The following is a 21,001-nucleotide window of genomic DNA, read 5'->3' as shown; positions in this document are numbered from 1 at the left end:
GAGAGCAGGAGAAGGAGCATGCACAGACATCACTTTCACTTGTAAGCAGGAGAGAGAGAAAGCATTGGTTCACGATGTTTAGGTGTTTTTTTGTTCACTGCATTTGGGTGATGAAAGTTATATAAACAGTGGATATAACACTGGATTTGGAGATCTTTTGAAACTGAAATATGGAGCCGTCCCAGCGCTAAATGATGCCAGACATGAACCGTATGCGGTAAGTGAAACTGATGTCTGTGTTTTGTTGACAACGGGTGTGCACGTGCTTTGGTTCAGCCTACTCTGCTAAACACAAAGAAATATATGGTAAAATACTAAGACTCCCATAGTATTTATTTTCCCCTACTATGGCAATTAAGGGGGGATGAGATATGTTTGGTTACTGACATTCTTCCAAAGAACTTCCTTCGTGTTCAGCAGTACAATTACATTTATACAGGTTTGCAACAACCTGAGGGTGAGTAAATGATGACAGAATGTTCATTTTTGGGTGAAATTTCCCATTAAGGCTTCCTGAGTCTATTGGCCCAGGAAATAAATCAACAAAATATTAATTCCTGATTAAATTGTAGTAATTTGGAGGTGGATTTTAGTTTTTTGGTGAACTATCCCTTTAAAGTCATCTCAAAGCCAAGCTTCAGGTTTTAATCCAAGCACAACTACACAACACGCATACTTAATTTTGAATACATCTAAATAAATATTTGAATAAAGAAAGAAGTCGGATTTTTCAAAATTGGCCACTTTATTCATTCTATGAATTAATTAACTGGCCATAAAATTCGCTTTGCACTTTGTCCAGTATTAGAGGGTAAATTCATATTAATACAGTATAGTAATTCCCTCTTGAAACGAGATTAACATAAAAATTATTTAAGAAAGCACAGAGGCTGTAATGAGCCTGAACTTCTACCTGAATGGTTTCTTTCATGGTAACAGTGTCTCCACATAGCTTTGATAGGGGGGCATGTGTCTCTGATTTTATTTGCTGTACCTCCAGGGAGGACTTTGCCCCTGGAACACAGATGTTCTCTCTAACTTAAACTGTGCTCGGGGAGCACTGATCTACAGGGCTGGAAGATCTAATTATTCCGTCTGGGCTATCACCCTTGGAGGAAATAAAATGAACCACAGGCTCCACATCTGTGTGTGTTGATAAGATTCTATAACGTTTGTAATCTGTCTTTGGTCATTGTGTAACTTTGCCACATAAATGTTATAATATAAAGTATTGGTTGGTTTCTTCATCTGTCATCCATTTATCTTTCGTTCTCGTTTTTTTTCGCAGACCATACTCATGAACCAGCTATTGCAAACTCCATAGTCCAGAAGCTGAGGTACTGAATACATGTTATTTTAAATGTAACATTGTACCCTTTTTAAGAGCTTTAAAAATATTGTCAGTATATTATATGCATTTTTTAAATAATTTAAGTAATCAATAAAAAAAAAAAAATTGCAATGAATATTATTATACAGTATAATATCCACAGTTACTGCAGAACAGGTGGAAAGCTATTTTGAAATGAAAGAAGTAGAGATGGTTTAACATTGTCTGCTAGAAAGATTAGTGACCCATATTGTGCTGGTACTTCTCATAAAAAAAAAATCCATGTAGCCGGAAAAGTAAGATCTGGACCACAAACGAGACAAAGCAACATTGTGTGACAAAACTGACATGCTTTACTTGATCTAGTACTTACCACTGCCAAACATGTAATTGTAAACCATAAGAACATCAACATGAAAAACAATAAAGTTAAATAAACAATAAAATAAACAAAAAATAAAAAATATTACATAATGCCACGTTCTGAAAAATACCTGCGAAATATGCCCCCCTGAATTTTTGCGTTTGTGTGAATGTACTTTGTTTGTGTGTTTTCTGGTGAACCTTGTTGTGACACTTTTGTCCCAATGAGATAAACAGCTTATATATCAAACTAAATCATGTTAATTTAAAAATGCACAAATGATTGCGTTGTAACCCAACGTGTCTGTGTGTGTTTATTTATTTTTTAGACTGTTTTTCGATCTACACTGTGTTGTAACCAGCCTTGAAACGACATCCTGTGATGCGACACAATCACAAATCTTAGCCAATCAGAGCCATGGACTGTGTGTGTAAGGCAGCATGCAGTAATACAGGTTGAAAGTCACAATTCAGTATAAATATGTTACATTGAAGATATGAAAAATAAATTATTCTCTACCACAACATCCATGTAATATGCATTTACATGCTTGTCAGCATTCAGAAAAACATTGACCATTCTATCACAATTGAAAGGGAGAGAAGTCACATGTTTCAAATAAAACTAGGCACAGTACAGGGTCATGTTTAGATGCACCAACTAGCACTAGTCTGTTTTCCAAATACTCATACAGTATCTAATTTTATTGTAAATACCCAGACTATGCTATATTACAATTAAATTCTGTTGTTTTGTGTCAATATCATTTAACCCTGCCAGCAAAACGGTCTTCTTTTACAGACTTTTAAACCGATTTCCTCTGACAGTGCATCTGAGTTCTGTTCAGCAAGTCCTGATAGATCTTTGATCGTATAAACCGAGGAAAGGAGTCTTTTTCCATTAGGCTGTATACTTTTGCTTGGACTTCATTCAGACTGTTGGATGTTGGCTCCAGAAGCTTCTGTTTGGTCTCCTCCCTGGTCCTGTGGTCTATGTTCACCTGCAGATTTATACGAGTTAAAAGAGAATCAACCTGAATTTGTAACTATTTTACGAGGTCGCTAATTTGAATGAATTCGTACAATGTCAATTGTACAAAAACGTATAATTATTATAACAAAAACAATACAGAAGCCCCCCTCTGCCCCAACTCCACCCCTTAACCTAACGTCAATGTATTAAATTGTGGTAAAATGTACACTAAGATTATACATTCATGCAATGAGCCACCTCGTAAAATAGTTATTATCAAACGTTTCGAACATTGATGCATTTGCTAGAAGCTTGTATCCAAAGTGAAAATGTTTTCCAGCTGTACTTTTCATAAATATATGCACTTCATAGGAATAGAACCCACAATTTTGACATTATCTATGGAAACTATAGTTAAAATCAGTACTGAGTAGTCAACAGTTTGGTATATCTACTGTGTACTGGGGCAGTCACGAACAACTATCGTGACCAAAATAATTTTACGGTAACAATATTATCACTATATCTATTCAAATGATAAAAATCCTGATCATTTAAATTAAATTTTAATTTTGTGTTTGTTTTTTTGTCAATGACTCGCATTCAAAATACAAATATAGGGGAGCAAAGAGAGAGAGAGAGTTTGTAGCTAAAGGCAAAGCAGATGCTTAAGTATAAGATATTTTGGTAGAAAGAACATTATATTGATAATTGTTTTTGTTATATCACAGTTATGGTCAATGCCGGTATATGTAAGACCCCCAATCTATACCCTCATAAAACCAAATGGCTGTCTGTCACACATTAAATAATTGAGAAAGACAAACGTGGTCAAGGCGGCCTTCTTAAATGTTTTGAGCAAGCTCAACAAACTTAAGCCAAACCTTCTGTGGGCCACATGAGGATACTTAGGGACAGTGCTATTTCCCAGACAACAAGCGGTGAATCATAAAGGATCTGAAGGTCATGCTTAACAAGAGGCTAGGTTTGAAGCTGACAAAGAACCTTGTGCGTAGGCAGCTCTTGGAAGCCAACCCACAACCTTGACATTACTATAAAGTCATTCACTACAAATTAGTTGCATTTATACAAAATTACAGTATACAAGTTTATTCAGGTTCGGATTGTTTGTTGGTTTTGAGTCTATAAATCATTGCTCTGTGATGCATTTATTTCGAATAATAAGGCTAGACAGGACAATAGCTTGGTCACTTGTTCACTGTAGTTAGCATATTTACAGTATTCTGTAATATACTTGGCTTAGATGAATGAGAGAAGTACTGTGTGTTCTGGTGTTGTTGCTATAGTTTTATAAGACATACCTCTCTTGGTGCATGGACATCAATAAATTCCTTGTAGATCTTGTTGGCCTTAGACATCATCTTACCAGGGGATTTGATCTTTTTATATTCTTCGCAAGCCAACCAGAACTCAATGTTTTCATCACTGAACTCTGTTTTGAGGAAGGTTCTGAAGGCCGTCATACCATCTGTGAAATAAAGATGAATCCGGTTATGAACAAACACCTTAAAGGGGTCATATGGTTCGAATAATTTTTTTCTGTGTCTTATAGACCTGCCTGAAACGCCTCATGTAACCACACCCACACAAATCTACGCCAGTTCGTGGTATGATTTGACTAAGAACAGCCAAATGTATACGCAAGTTAGTTGTGCATACCTTTCAGTACAACTGCTTTGGAACCTGATGTTCCAAGGCTTTCATTTCTGTCACATGCTTGCAGTATTTGACCCATGTCTACGCACTGGTAAGCTGGCCAATCATAGCACATCTCACTTTTCAGAGCGATGAGCTTAGTGAAAGATCCCCGCGTTTCAGAGAGGCGGATCAAAGAGGAGATACAAACGTGCACGGTATGTGGAAAAAACAGCGTCTTTGAACCTTAAATCGTGTTTACAAATTTCATTACATTTAATACAAACGATAATATTCGTTTTTGCCCTTTCATATGACCCCTTTAAAATGGTAAAACTGTTCAGCTTTTTTGTGTTATTTGGCATGTAAACCACACTGTTCGCAGGAAGTTCTTCCTAGTATTTATAATAATAAATGTTTTGAAAATGGAATTGTCAGAGGGTTTGTTATTTCACTCTCGCTATACTTTTGTTAGGTGGATGTTTGTTCAAAGTGAGAAAGAACACATTTGTTTTTCTTTTCATCATCTTTGCATCATCCGTCTTTCCATCTCATTGTCTCATCCCTTATTTGAAAGCACACGTTAATGTTTTTTCGATAATCCAGTGGTCTTTTGTGGCAGTGAGGATAAAGGCACATATTATTTATTCTCTATGCTTATTGTGCAAGGGTAGCCCTCGCATGAATACAATTAAAGTCCATACAAATGGCAGGGCGGGTAGATGAGACAATAGTGCTGCTTTGGAAATTCAATGAAAGGACAATCAAGGGGTACAGAAGCAAGATGTTCCCCTGCCTTCAAAGGATAACTTAATGTACTTCTTTAGAGTGGCCGTTTTATTTCCCCCAAGAGGAAATTTTCTCTGTATGTATCCTGTGCCTTATAGGACACCATTAGAGATTCAGGCGCTCTAAATTAGAGGGGTTATACAGCCTTTGCTTACTTAAAAACCGTTTGGCTAATGAACTTGTTTCCTATTTTTAAAGCTGTAAGGCAATGTATTTCACCAGGTATACATCGGTTGATATTGACACCAGGTACAACGATGTATGTGTATTAGAGAAACTTAAACCCCTAATATCACTGGGAAAAGCAGATCGTACTAAAACATGCACATGAGAATTATCCCTCTTGTAAAAGAATGATGAATTACTTGTGGTTGAAACACTAATGCATGCCCTCTCATTCTGTACGCTATTGCTTTTACTACATTTTGCATTTTCCAAAGAAAAAGCCCATGCAATAGTCAGCACCATAACATACGGTTGTTGTGGGTGGTGGGTGGCTATAGGTGTTTCTAGGGTACTCAACCCTCAGGTCTCTGAATGTCTGGTACATAGTTGCATAAAATCAAATCATTTAATCACTTTATTGTGAATAGAATCTTTGCCCGTTTTGCTGTGAATGAGTTCTCTGTTCACAGTAGGAAAAATAACAATGGTAGTCAAAAGTGCCCTCAGAAAATATCTTCTTTTTTGTTCAACAGAACAAATAGATTTATAAAGCTATTTTTCCTACTATAGTAATCAATGGTGGCAAAGAACTGTTTGTTTACAAGCACTCAAAATATATATCTCTGTTTATCAGAAGAAAGAAATGTATGTAGATTTGCAACAACTTAAGGGTGAGTAAATGAAGACAGAATTAAAACATTTAGGTGAACTGTTATTTAAGGTATTTAAGAATCCTGCATGGGTCCTGTTTGATAAACTCGCAGTAATGAAAAGAACACCCGACAGCAGCACTAATTTAATTCTGTACCCGACCCTACCCGTTTGACAAAAATACTCCGACCCTAACTGCATCCACATTATATCTTAATGATGTAGACAAAAGCATTCATTTTCTCACGCAACAAGGAATTCCTGGTTCATACATTTTTAAACATGTAGTAACTCAATTTGGCAGTGCCTCACTTTGTCATATATTTCATGGTCTCTGGGCAGAACCAGGACATGATCCCTTGTTTCCTGTTGAGAGAGAGGTTTTTGGGCCTTTTTTGGTCACCTGCTCTCTCTCCGAGTCTCGTCTGTGTTTCCGGCCTTTCGTCTCGTTACTGATTGTTTATTAGTTCATACCCTGCCCCTGTCTATGTTTGTTGTTTGTTTATGCATACCTTGCACCTTCTCGTGCATTGGTCTTTCTGTGCATGGTATTTACATGCACCTTTGTGCTTGTTAGCCCTGTCAGGCTCTTATGCCAGTTAGCATATTAGCTACCTTGTTGTGTTACCCGTTCGTGTTCCTGTTACCCTTATGTTTGGATTACCTTTCCCAGTCTGGATTATTTTGGTTTCCTGTTCCTGTCGTCTATGATGTTGTCCAGTTTAGTGAGTGTTCAGTTTATCTTATTTTAAGTGTTAGTCAGTCTAGTCTCGTTTTATCCTGTTCTTATTATTTCAATTGTGTCTTGTTTTTACCCCTCGTGGGTTTTTGTTTGGTGTTGTTTTTGTGTCTAATAAAGAAATGGTTAAAACCCTTCACCACTGTTGCCTGCATCTGGGTTCTACTGAGAGTTTCGGGAGAGGCAACCAAGAGTTAATCCACTAAAATGTTGTTAGCTTATAGTAGCTATTCCATATTTGTTTAGTGATTTATGAAATGTGTTTTGATTTATGCAAAATTAGTAAAAAAATAGTCTATACTGTTCATGTGTTATTAACAATAATTTTCCCTTACCTTTTTTCTGTAGAATTATACCAAAACCGCTAAACTATACCAAAACCGCAAAAAAAAGGCTAAACTGCCATCAAGGCTAAATAAAGTATAATGCAGAGAAGGGATCAGGATTATGATGAGCTAAAACATTTATTTAAATTGTTTTAATAGTAGGCATATCGAGTCCTCGTCAATATAGCTGTCCACCAGTTGCACGCGCTGGCTACTATGGAGAGGCTCAGAGATGACGTATTTTTGTGTGCAAAATAGGAAGCGAGTTAGCATTTTAGGACTTTTGGTTCCATCGCTCCAAAGTCTATGGGTTTTTTGAATGGGTTTTTGGTTAATCACCCAAATTAAGGTCTGTTATAAACAAAACCTCTAAATATTTTCCCGCATTATTATATGACATAAAAGACACTATTTATAAACCCCTTGTGATTTCTTAAAGGCCATTGTGTCTTAAAAACGGCGGTAGCTAACAAGTTGCTAAATGCGACTACTTCCCTTTGCAGGGACGTTAGATGTCATCGTGCATATAGAGCTCACAAATCTCTTAAGACGTAGATGCGGATTCATTCACGAAGTAATTACTTACCAGGGAACACGTTTTTAATATAGCGTCATCTCTGAGCCTCTCCATGCTCAACGCTCCAAAGCGCATTGCAATGAGAAACCAGCTCTTCAGACAGAGCATGAACACAAATAAACACAGGGCTATGTGAAAGCAGCTTGGTATCAGGTGAGGCAGTCCAAATAATCTTGGCTATACAGCATCCGCATCTGCCCGCGCGTATTATTTCCCGACCCGAACCAAAAATGACACATGAATAATTATTCACCTGTACTCAACAAGCCACACAATTTTTTCTCATCTGGTGTGTAACAAGTTACATGCCAAATTTTAAATCCCCAACCTTAAACGTGTATTAGTAATGCTTGAGTTAGCACCACTAATAAAGCATATCTCAATGAGTTCAAATTTGATTATTCAACTGTGAACAGATTTCAAACGGTCTTTAGCGTGAACTTCATCTTCTGCTCGCAGCACAGAGAGCGGCTATTTGCGGTGCATCTGGGGTGTCAAAGCTATACGATTCAGGAAAAGACACACAGCCTGTTCTAATTGATGCTGGATTTGAGCCCGGGAAAATAATGCCTGTCATTTTGTGAGCAACTGACAAAAGAAGTCGCAGCCAAACGCGTGACTCAGAGGGAAATGGCGTCCTTCATATTTATATGGAGAGCATCTTACATAAATTGCGGGTGAACCATATTATGGCAAAACTAGATGGCTAGTTAAATAGAAATCAAGTAAATTAACTGGCCAGAAACTAAAGTTTTGAATGCGAATATGTGCCACTATATTGTACTTATCGTTTCTAATATTGTGCAATTTTCTTTTTAAATAAACACAAGAACCACAGTTTTAAAACTACAAATATGATCATCATTAACATGACTTACATTTATTGGACAGCAGAGCATCAAATGACTCCGCCCATCTTGTCACTTCATCATTGGACAGCCTAAGACAGATACATTAAAAGGCGCATTAGCAGCAAGTCTTTTTATTTGTGTTCAATAAAAGAATCATATTAACTGCTTACTTTAAGTACCTTGTAGACCTCTCTTGAGGGGGTAGGAATTCTGAAAAATCGCTGCATGAGTCAGACTTGTTAGACAGGCACCCTAGTCTAGTTTTCATGGCCCTGAATACATGGGAAAAAGACAAAAACAAGTTTTAAATCTACATATGGGGAATAAAATACACTTGAATGTATTTAAAGTGACCTATTTTCAGACACAAATTTGTACTTAATGTACAAAATAATTGTCTTTAGTACTTCTCACAGTAAACTTTAGAATATCTACTCAACTTTGCTATTTTGAGACATTGTGAATAGAAGTACTAAAAACAATTTTTAGTTCATCAAGTATGAACTTAATGTGTGAAAATAGAGCACTTTAAGTACAATTATGGAAGTGTATTTCCATACATTTTTGGTACTTTAGTGCACTATTTTTACCTGGGTTTTAGTGACATTCAATTATGCTTATTTCCAGAACATACTTGTATAATTACAGCTCAAGTGTGCATAATAGACTGTCTGATTACATTGGGGATAATTCTTAAAGACATTACCATGTACTTGCGTTATAAAGCACACCATTGCAATGCTCAGTAATTATCTGGATTCACCATATTGAGAAAATGAATATTCCGGCTAAATGTGAATCATTGAAATGCAACAGTGCACCTGGTCCTCACACAAGACAATATCATGAATTCTGCATGTAGATTTACATCATAGAAGAATTAATCAGGAACAAGTAGCTGTGCCCAAAGTAGAGAGAGAGAGAGAGAGAGAGAGAGGGAGCGAAAGAGAGAGAGACAGAGAGAAGGAGGCATAAACAATAAGTAAAGTAAATACTTACTGAATTTTCCTGCTGTGAAATTTCGTCCAGTTGACTGTACAGTAAGTATTTACTGTACTAAGTGAGCTCTAGGGTTGGTTTGCCTGTGAAAATGATAAAGAGTTATATATATACCACTCCTCTGTAGGCATATATTTAATTAATCACTATTCCCATGGTTCTCAATTACTAAGATGCCAGATGCCACCTTTTCACATGATGGGATAGAAACATTTGGACCAACATTAAACCCACATTATTTTGCTTTTGTTATTGCACCTGCAGTTCAAAGCAAATTTAGTCCAAAGTCCCTCGAAAGGAACATTACCAATTTTTCCATCGTTACAAATCCCCACCTTTCTATTTTACTTAAGTATACACGAAGTCAACCAGCAAAGTAGATTTTGACTTTAATAAGGAATATTGAATGAAATGTGCTGAGGGATCAAAAATTGCTCTATGGAAACCAACAAATAAGACCTTGCTTTATTTCAAGCTTTGATGGGAAACATTAAAAAGCTCAAGACATGGCAACCAAGTATACCAGAGGGGACGTATATTCCGGTATATTCCGATTTAATCCTTGAGGTGGATCACTGCGCTGGCTCATTAAAGTCAGCTTTGCATTTGCTTGTGTCATCATAGGAAGTTTTCTAGCTCAAGTATCACATTCTTTTTTATTGTTGTCATTGCTTTTGTTTTCCAGTTGGAAATAAAAAAACAGTGGATTCGCTAATTATGTCCTCTGTGTTTGACTGATGAACAAAGATTCACAAATCTTGCTTTTTCGTGATTTTCATCTGTTCTTAAATCATAACTATTGGTCACCCTTTATGTTTGTCCAGCCTGATGTCATCGTTTATACGTAGGTATTTGTACCTTAAGTTTACAAGCACAAACATGCTTTTTTATACAGTTTTATTGATGCTTTGACGTATTACAACGTACAAAACTTAAAAATCGCTACAGCTTTTAAAGCTTGCATCTCATAAAGATATTTGTATCAGTGCATTTCAATAATTGTATAGAGAAGCGATTTATATTTTTAGACCCCTTAACCTACCCCAAACCTAAACCCTGAGCTTAATAGTGAATATAAAAAGATATCAAATGTAATAGACCGAAATATGCAGGAAAATTATCGTTTTAGTAACAACATACCATTAAAATAGTTTTTTTAGTCGCAAATTTTACTCACACCTCATAACGTAACCATAACTATTTCTTAAAGATATATACAGTATAAAGAAAAACATGATGGACAGATAAGTGCAAGCACAATAATTTACTAATTTAAAAATCTCATATTAATCTTGAGAGCCTATACAGTATTATACGTCTATACGTCGTATCTTCGAAGAGTATTTAGTTTGATAAAAATTATAAAAGAGAGATACAGCTGTGTGATTATTTACAGCAAAAACTTTGCTAGAGGTAGGTCTAGTGGGAAGAGTGGGACGGAACTGCAGCACGAGCAAGCAACACACTGTAACGAATTGCTGTAAAAACTACAGCGTTATTTTACAGAAGCTGACTGTATTTTAAATAATACAGAATATTGCTGTAAAGTGCAATGCATTCTGGGGTCACGTGACGGATTAACTCAATGTACAGAATATTGCTGTAAATTTCAAATCTACAATGGCGGGATGATCTTCAACAGTCGAGATTGGGGTAGTGCGCAAAATGAATGATTCACACCTGTGGTAAGTAACTTATTACGTATTTTTTTTCCATATTTGGTAACTATCATACTGGTAACTTTATATAGAGGTATCTAAATTCGCGGTTCATATTGCTAACCCCGGATTCAACCTCCATCCGCGGGGACCGAAGGAGTCTTGCGGGGTTTCAGCAGCGCCGTCGCGGTAAGATTTCAAACATTCTCCGTCGCTATAGCACCTGAGGACAGAAGTTGTTCATGTTATTTAGAGTTTTTGTTCACACAAGGAGTGAAGGCGGTATGTGACGAGCTACAGTTCATTGTATTAGTAAGTTGACGGTTGTTTTTTAAATGTTGAACAACGCGCCCGCCGTAGACTCGGTAAAAGTTACATGCTTCGACAGTTGGGATACCACACTCGCTCGTGATTATTTTGTGGTGTAATTCAAATTTGCAAATGCAGTCATCCGTTAAATCGAGCGCCCAAATTAAAATGAGTCACCATAGCTTGAGGTAAGTCGATGTTCACGGAGGATAGCCCGGTAAAGTGATTAATGTACGTAACCATCTAGATATACAGTTTATGTATCGGAGGCCAGATGAGAGCTTGAGCAAAAGACGTTAGCGACACCCTCATTGTATAGCAGGCCTGTCTCCCAAATAGGACCGTTGGAGGGTGGGAGTGAGACCCGTTACAAAATACTAGTGTGACAATTTCTTGACCGTGACATCCCTAACGTTAGTTGGATTACATTTCTGTATAAGTACGGTTTTAAGTGTAAGTTACTCTGTTTAATTTGCTTAGAGTTTGTTTGTAGAGTCACTTATACTAAAATGTAGTTAAAATGTAAAATGCTTAAAGATAATTGTATAGTCACTATTAACTATTACTATTGTCACATGTATAATTGTTTGTTTTAGGACACACTTTGCCATGCAGGCCACTGGATGCTGACTACTGAAGGTTAGGTTGTGTGTGACGGTGCTCAGCACAGCTTCATGTCTGGCCTTCCCACTCTGTTCATAGCATGTTACATATCCAGTCTTGAGTACCAGGATGGGGCAGCGTGTACTTGGAGTCCAATGAAAGGTATTAATTGAACAACTTCCTTACCTGCTTTTTATAGATATGTTAATGTTATATACCTGTTAAGACCTTTAAAACAATATTTCTCAACGAGAGATGCAATTTTTTTGGGCAAATTATTTAGAAGTCTCCCCTATTTAACACTAGCAAGCTGATGATTTAATTCATGTGTTTTAATATAATATATTTTGTACATTTAATATATAACATTTAGTTTTTCCTGACTCTTTGTAGATATTAATCCAGAGAGTGGAACAAGCAGCGTCATCTAAAATGCCAGGATACAGAAGAAACAGGTTGCAGTGAACCCACATGTCGCCGCTCTTCTAAACACAATGATGAATATTCAGTGTAATCGATGAAAAGTAAGAAGCACACACACACACACACAGACACACGCACACACACATACACACACACACACACACACACACAGATCTCATCATTGAATTACATCATTTTATTATTCTCTGACTGTAGATGTTGTCCTCTGTTTTTCTCTGACTATAAATTGAATATCTAACATTATTCTCTTGTTTCGTTTCCATAGTTCCAGCTACTTGTTGTGCTCTGATGGATCAAGATGTGGACCGTTTTACAGACTCACTTGGGCCTTGTTTTGCAATGTTGTTTCATGATGGTAATGTTGGTTAACGTGTTGTTTAAACATTAATGTTTAAAGAGCCATGTTGGATACTATGAAGTTCTTACTGAATAAAATTATTTCATGTACAACAACGTACACAATTTGTCTGTAATGTATTTTTGTATCAATTAAAAAAAAATAAACACTGTATATCCAGTATGCAAAACATACTGGATATACAGTGATTTATGTATTTCTTCTAAATAAAGTAAATTAAAATCAAGCAATTTGCTGTAAAAAATACAGCATTATACTGTTGCTATTCAAAATTACAGTTTTTCCTGTATTCTGCAATTACAGTAAATGGCTGTAAATTAAATTACAGTACTGTGGCTGTACAATTTACAGTAACTGGCTGGCAACCCTGCTGCCAGTAGTTTACTGTAAATTTTACAGGATTTTTTTTACAGTGCACATCATCACATTAATCCCTTCGTGTTTTGTACATTATGCATGTAGATGCTGATTGCCAACAAAAGATTTACATTTAGTCATTTAGCAGACGCTTTTATCCAAAGCAACTTAAGATGAGGGAAACAATGGAAGCAATTGGAACAACATAAGGACTTAAGTGGAATAAAAAACTAGTCTCATATAGCCTACCACAGTATACAGAGCTAAGTAGTTTTTCTTTGAAAGAGTAAGAAAGAGATAGAAGTCAGATCTGATCAGGTGTTGAAGGAAGAGATGTGTTTTCAGATGATTCTTTAAGATGGCTATAGAACCTGCTGATGTTGTAGCAGCGGGCAGATCATTCCATAAATGTGGAACCCATCCCGAGTAGGTATATGAGAGAGATTTTTCACCTTTTTGGGATGGCACCACAAGACGTTGTTCATTTGCAGAGCATAGGGATCTGGCGGGTACATAAATCTGCATTAGCGAGTGAAGATAAGGGGGTGCCAAATCAGTGGTGGTCTTATAGGCCAGTAGCAGAGTCTTGAATTTGATTCGACCGATATATAGCAGGGGTGTCCAATGTCGGTCCTGGAGGGCCACAGTCCTGCAGAGTTTAGCTCCAACTTGGCTTAACACACCTGTTTGGAAGTTTCTAGTCTGCTTTGTGAGACCTTGATTAGCTGTTCAGGTGTGTTTGATTAGGGTTGAAGCTAAACTTTGCATGACACCGGCCCTCCAGTACTGACTTTGGACACCACTACACTATAGGGAGCCAATGTAACTTTATGAAGAGAGGAGTGACGTTCGTGACGTGCGCTCTCTTCGGTTCATTGAAGACCACCCTTGCCGCTGCTTTCTGGATCATCTGTAGAGGTTTGTTTGTGCAAGCTGGTAGTCCAGCCAGTAGCGCATTTCAGTAGTCCAGTCTTGACAGAACAAGAGCCTCGACAAGTACTTGCGTAGGATACTCGAATAGAAAAGGTCTAATTTCCTAATATTGATGATGATGAATCTACAGGACCAGGTGGTGCTGGCCACCTGATTTTTGAAGTTAAGCTGATCGTCAATTTCCACTCCCAGGTTTCTGGCTGTTTTGGAAGATGTGATGGTTGATGACCCCTTTTGAATGGAGAAGTTGTCGTGAATATTTGTGTTGGCCGGGATTACAAGCGGTTCTGTTATTGCATAGCAGTGATAGGAAAAGCCATGTTTTCAAACGACAGAGCCTAGGGTTGTCATGTATACAGAAATAGAAACGAACCAAGCACTGAGCCCATAGGCACCCCTGTGTCGAGATGTTGAGACCTCACCTCTCCAGGACACTCTAAATGACCTACCTGTGAGGTAAGACCTGAACCATTGTAACACCAGTCCAGAGACATCCATAGCCTTGAGGTGTAATAGACGTATGACTTAGTTTGACTGACTGCAATTCATGTCAACACTGGGACCACCCCATTTATCAGTTTCAAACGATCTCCAAATCCAGCGTTATATCCACCGTTTATGTAATATCCATCACTGAAATGCAGTCAAACAGACACACCTAGATTTCACTATTGAAGAAGAATACCACCGTTTTGTGTGAGGAACAAAGTAGAATTTAAAGGGATACTTGACCCAAAAATGAAAATTCTGTCATCATTTACTCAAAACCCATCCCCTTCCCCAACTCCTCCTTACCCGACTGCATCACAAGGTACCTTTAATTTGATCCTCTAGGAATTTTCTATGTATCTTCCCTTCTGACAGGTATGAATTACCTTCTGTCATATAATTTTAGGATATATTCAACTTGCATTCTATCGTTTAAGGCATGTATATCTCTGTTATTAAAATATTTTGCTTAAATCACTATTCTGGTTTCCCAGGTGGGGGATATTATAATTGCTGCACTCCTACTTTGTTCATGCAAGACTGCTTGGACAGGCGGAGAATTTGCCTAGAACAGTTTCATTCCTCCAACCTTAAATATTGCCATTATTTAAATCTTTGACGGTAGTGGTTCTAATAGAATTTATGGTTCTACTGTCGGTCACAGCATATTGGAGAAAACATGTGTTCCATGGCAAACAAAGCAAAGATTTCATGACAAGTAATGGTAAACAATTGCAGAAACGTTGTAATTTTAAGAGTTTAAAGTCTTGTTTCTTCTAATCGAGTTGGAAGCAGGAATCACACAGAATCAAATTAATTTCATAATGAGTGAACAAGTAAACTTTAAATGCAATGGAAAACATAATACCATTGTTAGGCTTATGACAAATAAATACAATATCATAAAATAAATATTAATGCAGCGATAAGGATATGCATAAGGATTTATTTGTAAGTTGTTCATATGTAAATAACCTAAGAAGTATGTGATTAAATGCTGTAAAACGTCAGTATTTTGTGTTTTTTTGTTTGTACAAACGTTAGTAAATAAACATTTTGTAGAACCACACTTAACGCAAAATACCTTTGAATTCTCATGAGATCATGTTGTTTGTTTGTGCAGTTTTGGAATTATTTAACTAATAAAAAGTATTGAATACAAGATCTTGTCAACTGTATTTTATTAATGATAAAAATGCATTTTGCAATGACTAGCTGTCTGTTTTTTATATCATTTTAATGGCTGCATTGTTTTGCCAAATTAATAAATAGTAAACCTAATTCACATGGAATGCATTCTATGTTACTAGTGAGAAATTAAAATAAACTTGAAGAAAGAAAAAAAGAGCTTACATGTCTTTTTCAGGCTGGATGAAAAAGAGAAATATGAATAAAGCACATGACCTGCATTTATATTGTTTAAATTTACATCTAATTAAGTGAAATGAAGATTATGAAATTTAATCTAACAGCATGTATTCAAAACAATCCAAGTCCTCTGAAGATGGTAATTTTTTTGGTGCACTGAATGCCTGAGGCTGATATTTCATTCTCCTGCACCAGATCAGACCACGTGCTATGCTATTTATAAAACGCCCTGACAAATCCATCTAGTCAGAGAGAAGCCAGTTCATGTTCTATGCGGCCATGCAGCACAAATGGAGCTACAGGGAGTCTGCTAAATAAAAGATCCTCTTATAGCTCATCCTTATAAAACCATCCATGAGATACCCCTTGAATATAAAACCACAACCTCTGTCCTATTTTCTTAGAATTTGGTGATATAATATTCTTGCCATATACTCAATATTAATGTCTATAATGATTGTAAATGATTGTGATTGATGGTGGACAAATAGTCAATAAAACGTACATGAAAGGTATGCCACACCCTCATCATCATTGAATCATGTGAAGGTCCCCGGAGAGTCACTGTCTGATGGAGCTCAGTGAGATGTCAGATTTCCAGCTGAGACTTCTCTTCCCACTATCAATGCGTTATGCCATCTGATCTTCTACCTTTGCTATGGCTATTTTTAATTTCAATGCTGTTTTTTACTTCAGCGATACCTGTTAAAAAAGTACTGCATTTGCTTTAACTGGTCTTAAAATAGGATCTTTCTGTGTCGACGTGGTACTGTATATATTTAACTTTAGACAAGCTTTTAAACATTTAACCACCAATATTCCAATCTCTCACAGGAAAATGTAGCTATATTGAGGTGTCAATTGTGTACAATCAAAATTACAGTTTCAGGGCAGTATCAAGACATTTTGCGTTATGGACGTGACATAAATATACTCAGAGAATGAATTTGTTACGGTTTAATTGAACTAATCAAAAAATGTAAGTCTTTAAAAAAATATATATATATTTAAAAAAAGGTAAATAAATATGCGTTATGGATGTGACAAAAAACAGTATGCGTTTTTTTGGGAGACGATAAACTTAATAAAATGCACAATCCTGAAGCAATGATACCCAACAAATGGAGAAACGATGCCTATTTATAGAACATAAAATAGTTACTTTATATTAATTTTCATGTGGCCATTTATGAGGAATATGTAGCGTTATGGATTGACAAACTGAAAATGGCACTTAGCTGACTATGAAAAATCATGCACTAAAAATAAAACAAATGCTCTACAGATTTGAAGAGAGATCTCACATGGGTATTTGAGCCACCAAATGTTAAAATCTGTCCTGTTGCCATTTAAACCGCTGGTAAACACTTAGTTGTTTCGTGGTAAGGTTGAGTTTTCATGGAATTGCCCATCATACTGTATTTACAGAATTAACCTAATATCGACATTCACTTATTATCAATAACATGTGATACATTTATATGAATAAGATACCTTTAAATATTATTGCCCGGAGCTTGTGCTTCAATATTCTTAATCAGTACTTAAAACATTCTAAGAAACAAGAAAACAAAGAAAGTTTGGTGGTTTTGCTATTAAAAGCTGGTCTGAAAGCCAATGAAATTTCACTTGGTTTCACATCTTTTTCCGCCTGACCAGATAAAAATAGCTCAATAGCTCTCTAAATATCAAAGCAGATTATAACTAAGTGACCATACCATCTAAAGCTCATTTAATACTGTTGCAGGACATTGTCTGACAACAGAAAATATCTTCAAGGGGTTTGTGAGAATGTGGCTTTAGCTGCTGTTCCAGGTGCGGCACGTGCCCCTGAGGCCCATTCATTTACACCCTGTTTCACACTTTGGCACGACAGGCGCAGGGCAACATCAAGGGGAACAGCACACCAACAGTGCTTTCGCTTCTATTTTGGTCAATGTCCTATTCTCACAAAAGTGTTTTACCTATCTAAGTTGAAGTCTCGTGTCTCCTCAAATCACTCTCAGCCCAACAAAACACCAAAGTTAAGGTCACTGTTTCTATTTAGATATCATCGCACAGCATGATCTGTTTCAAATTTGTTTGCTACTACATATGACTCAATGCAGTTCGTGTTATTGCCAACATATCCTACTTTATGGTTTGTGATGTCTCATTATTAAACCTAGGACTGAGACACCTGTATAAAAAAAGTTTGGCCAAATGGGCACGATACTGACAAATTGGATGAATCTTTTATATGTAGACTGTTAAAGGGCAAGTAAGCTCTAACAGTGATTTCAGAGCAGAGTTCAGTGGCCTTGGCATTCCTATTGTCAAATGCCACGATCACATTTTAAAATTAATAAGCTCAAATGTTCCTCGCTAACACCATTTGCTAAAAGTATAACCAGGTGAAAAAAGTGAACTAAAATACACTTATCTGTATTTAAAGAGCTCTTTTTTCACACACATTAGTCTTTAGTAATTTAAAGATTAAATTAAGAAGATATGTGAACTCAACTGTGCTATTTTGAGATATCGTATGGAAATGCTAAAGACTATATTTTTGTAGATTAAAGGGATAGTTCACCCAAAAATGAAAATTGATTGGATCAGGTTGTTCCAAACCTGTATAGTAGTAAAACAGATCTCATCCCCTGTTTACTGCCATAGTAGGGACAATACTATGGGAGTCAATAGGGGATGAGATCTGTTTGGTTACTGACATTCTTTCAAATATCTTCTTTTGTGTTCAGCAGGACAAAGACATATTGACAGAATTTTCATTTTTGGGTGAACCATCCCTTTGAGTACAAACTTAATGTGTGAAAATAGAGAACTTTAACTCCACTTATGGAAGTGTAACTAAATAAAGTTTATTTTAGTGCACTATTTTTCAATCGGATAAAAAAGTTAAATTTTGGTAAACATAGGAAACAATTTAAACTAACTGTAGTCATGTTGTAGTTATTAATAAACATAACATAATGCCTAACAGCATTATGTAATCAGCACATTCAAGTACATTCCCATATGGATATGTATGGAAAATGGATGGTCTATCTTGGTCTATCAGAATGTATATTAGGCTAATGACCTTGGATAGTTTGATAACGTGTGTTATGTTAGTGATGCATAGTTTATGATGGTTATCAAGTGTTACACGTGCCCAACATAATTTAATTCATTAGAAAATAAAGTATGAATAAAGTCCGGCACACTCTCCTATGGTTTGCATTTGTCATGTGCATTGTATTTAAACTGTACACAAGGCTATACATTGCATTGGTTATGATAAGAGATGCACCAATATATCGGCCAGTAATCGGTATCGGCTGATAAAAGCAATTTTACAAACTATCCGGTATCACATCCTGTCACTCAAAAGAAGAAACTGCAATGAATTTGTGCTCTGTATATAGAAAATGTAAAGAAACATCATCAGTTCGATATCGGCAGATATCACTCTGAATAATCGACTATCAGTGGAGAAATTTAGCATCGGTGCATCTCTAGTTATGATTGTATCACATCCAGGATTGCAGTAAAGATGATGTGTGCTGTATGTACAGCAAAATTAACACATATCTGCAGTATGTCTCAAAAGAGCTGTGGGTGGTGAGTGTGGGTGTTTCAAAGTCTCTCCTCATCTCTGTTACTTCCCCTCGCTGACATTTAAGAACCTACAAAGCCCTCACAGTTACCGCTGGAGAGATGGATTAGCTGCCCAATCCCTTCAACAAACAAAAACAGTTTTCATTGTACATGTCAGGCTCTATTGTCGTTGTAGTTTACAAAATAAGTGTGTATACCGTTTTAGATAGAAACCACATCTATATACTGTAACTAATAAACAATAACAAAATGTGCATTTCAATGGTCTTTTTTTGAATTCTTTCTGAATAGTTCAAAAACCTTTTTCTATCATTTATATACATATAAAAACATGTGATGAATAAAAATATTCACAAGCAACAAAGTGTCACATCACACATCTTTTATGATTGTTAACAAGTATTAAAACAAATCGTGATCTGTTTGTCTTTTTTATACCTCTTCTCCACACATGAAAGGCAGATGGTAAGAGGTACACACCATGACAAATATCCTAGACACACAAAGCCACCGTGAGCGACAACTTATGCAACAATCGATCAGGTATATGAATATGGAGTCTTTACCTTTCAAGTGCACTGCTGTTACAGGCGGCAGCTCTATAGTTGTGCCAGGAGAAGCCTCTTTTCTACAACAGGGTTTGCGCGTCTCCGTTCTTGTGTGGAGATATCTACTGTTGCCCCCATGTAGCAATCATCACACAGTGTGTTCATCGATGTGAAAGCGTGAGGAAGCGAGGAACAGGGAGAGGAGGGAGAGATGAGGCGAGAGGGGAGAGGCTTTGTCAACACACTGGTTTCTCTGGAGATTCAGAGTGCATTATGCCAGTCGTTTTGTTCTGTTGGGGGTTTTCAATGTCATGTTTTGTTGCGAGGTTTCACGCTGTCGAAGCCTTGTTCTGTGTGTGCTAAGCTGAGGTGAAATACGAGGACTATGTTGTGGCTTTTGGCTGAGGTAATGGGTTCTTCTGAGGAGAGGGACAGGGACACTGATTTGAGCCGGAGTAGACATCAAAGTCTTCTTTTCATCCGGCTGTCTCTCTGTTCTCCCTCGCTGTGGTAAATCCTTGCTGGGTTTAGAATGGGGAAACATGCCGCCCTCATTTGATGGCTCTTATCTGAGAATGAGCTGTAGTCTGGCTGCTTGAGTATTCATCCTTCTCCGCTCTCCACTGGAAGTAAATTATGTCCTCAAAATAGCGCATGCTGGATGAATACGTACAGGCACATGTGAATCATCTAGGCACCTCAGTCATGCAACATTGCACTCTGAAGTAAAAATAAATAGACTACTTGTGTAATTGTAAGAATGAAATATTTTTTCTGTCTTCTTATCTATATAAATAATATTCGTTCAAATGTTGTTTTTTGTTCACCGTAGCCCAACTAAGGGGGCTATCCTGAAGAGACACCACTGTTGGTACTGAAGGACGTTGGGCCTTTTGTGGGTTGGTTTATTCAATACAC

The 21,001-nt window shown here is 36.8% G+C and overlaps 1 protein-coding gene and 1 long non-coding RNA gene across 3 annotated transcripts; one reads left to right on the top strand and one right to left on the bottom strand.

Moving 5' to 3' along the window:
• Window positions 1–1,404: 1,404 nt before the first annotated feature.
• Window positions 1,405–20,268, bottom strand: rgs8 (regulator of G protein signaling 8). 2 transcript variants are annotated; one of them, XM_056749858.1, is made up of 6 exons: window positions 20,102–20,268; window positions 9,420–9,502; window positions 8,600–8,692; window positions 8,448–8,509; window positions 3,989–4,155; window positions 1,405–2,694 (listed from the first exon to the last, which is right to left on the bottom strand). In XM_056749858.1, exons 3-6 carry the CDS (start codon window positions 8,686–8,688, stop codon window positions 2,500–2,502), a joined length of 513 nt encoding a protein of 170 aa, XP_056605836.1. In that variant the 5' UTR covers window positions 8,689–8,692; window positions 9,420–9,502; window positions 20,102–20,268; the 3' UTR covers window positions 1,405–2,499. The 2 variants fall into 2 exon arrangements, with proteins under 2 accessions (XP_056605836.1, XP_056605835.1); XM_056749857.1 differs by having other exon boundaries at window positions 1,406–2,694; window positions 8,591–8,692.
• On the top strand, window positions 11,398–13,192 carry LOC130424310 (uncharacterized). Its single transcript, XR_008906929.1, has 3 exons — window positions 11,398–12,151; window positions 12,383–12,513; window positions 12,699–13,192. It is a non-coding gene; the product is annotated as an uncharacterized LOC130424310 (long non-coding RNA).
• Window positions 20,269–21,001: the final 733 nt, after the last annotated feature.

The sequence above is a fragment of the Triplophysa dalaica genome, chromosome 6 (assembly GCF_015846415.1).
Source record: "Triplophysa dalaica isolate WHDGS20190420 chromosome 6, ASM1584641v1, whole genome shotgun sequence".
NCBI lineage: Eukaryota > Metazoa > Chordata > Actinopteri > Cypriniformes > Nemacheilidae > Triplophysa > Triplophysa dalaica.
The sequence above is the reverse complement of the archived record's forward strand: the minus strand, read 5'-3'. Positions and strand labels throughout refer to the sequence as shown.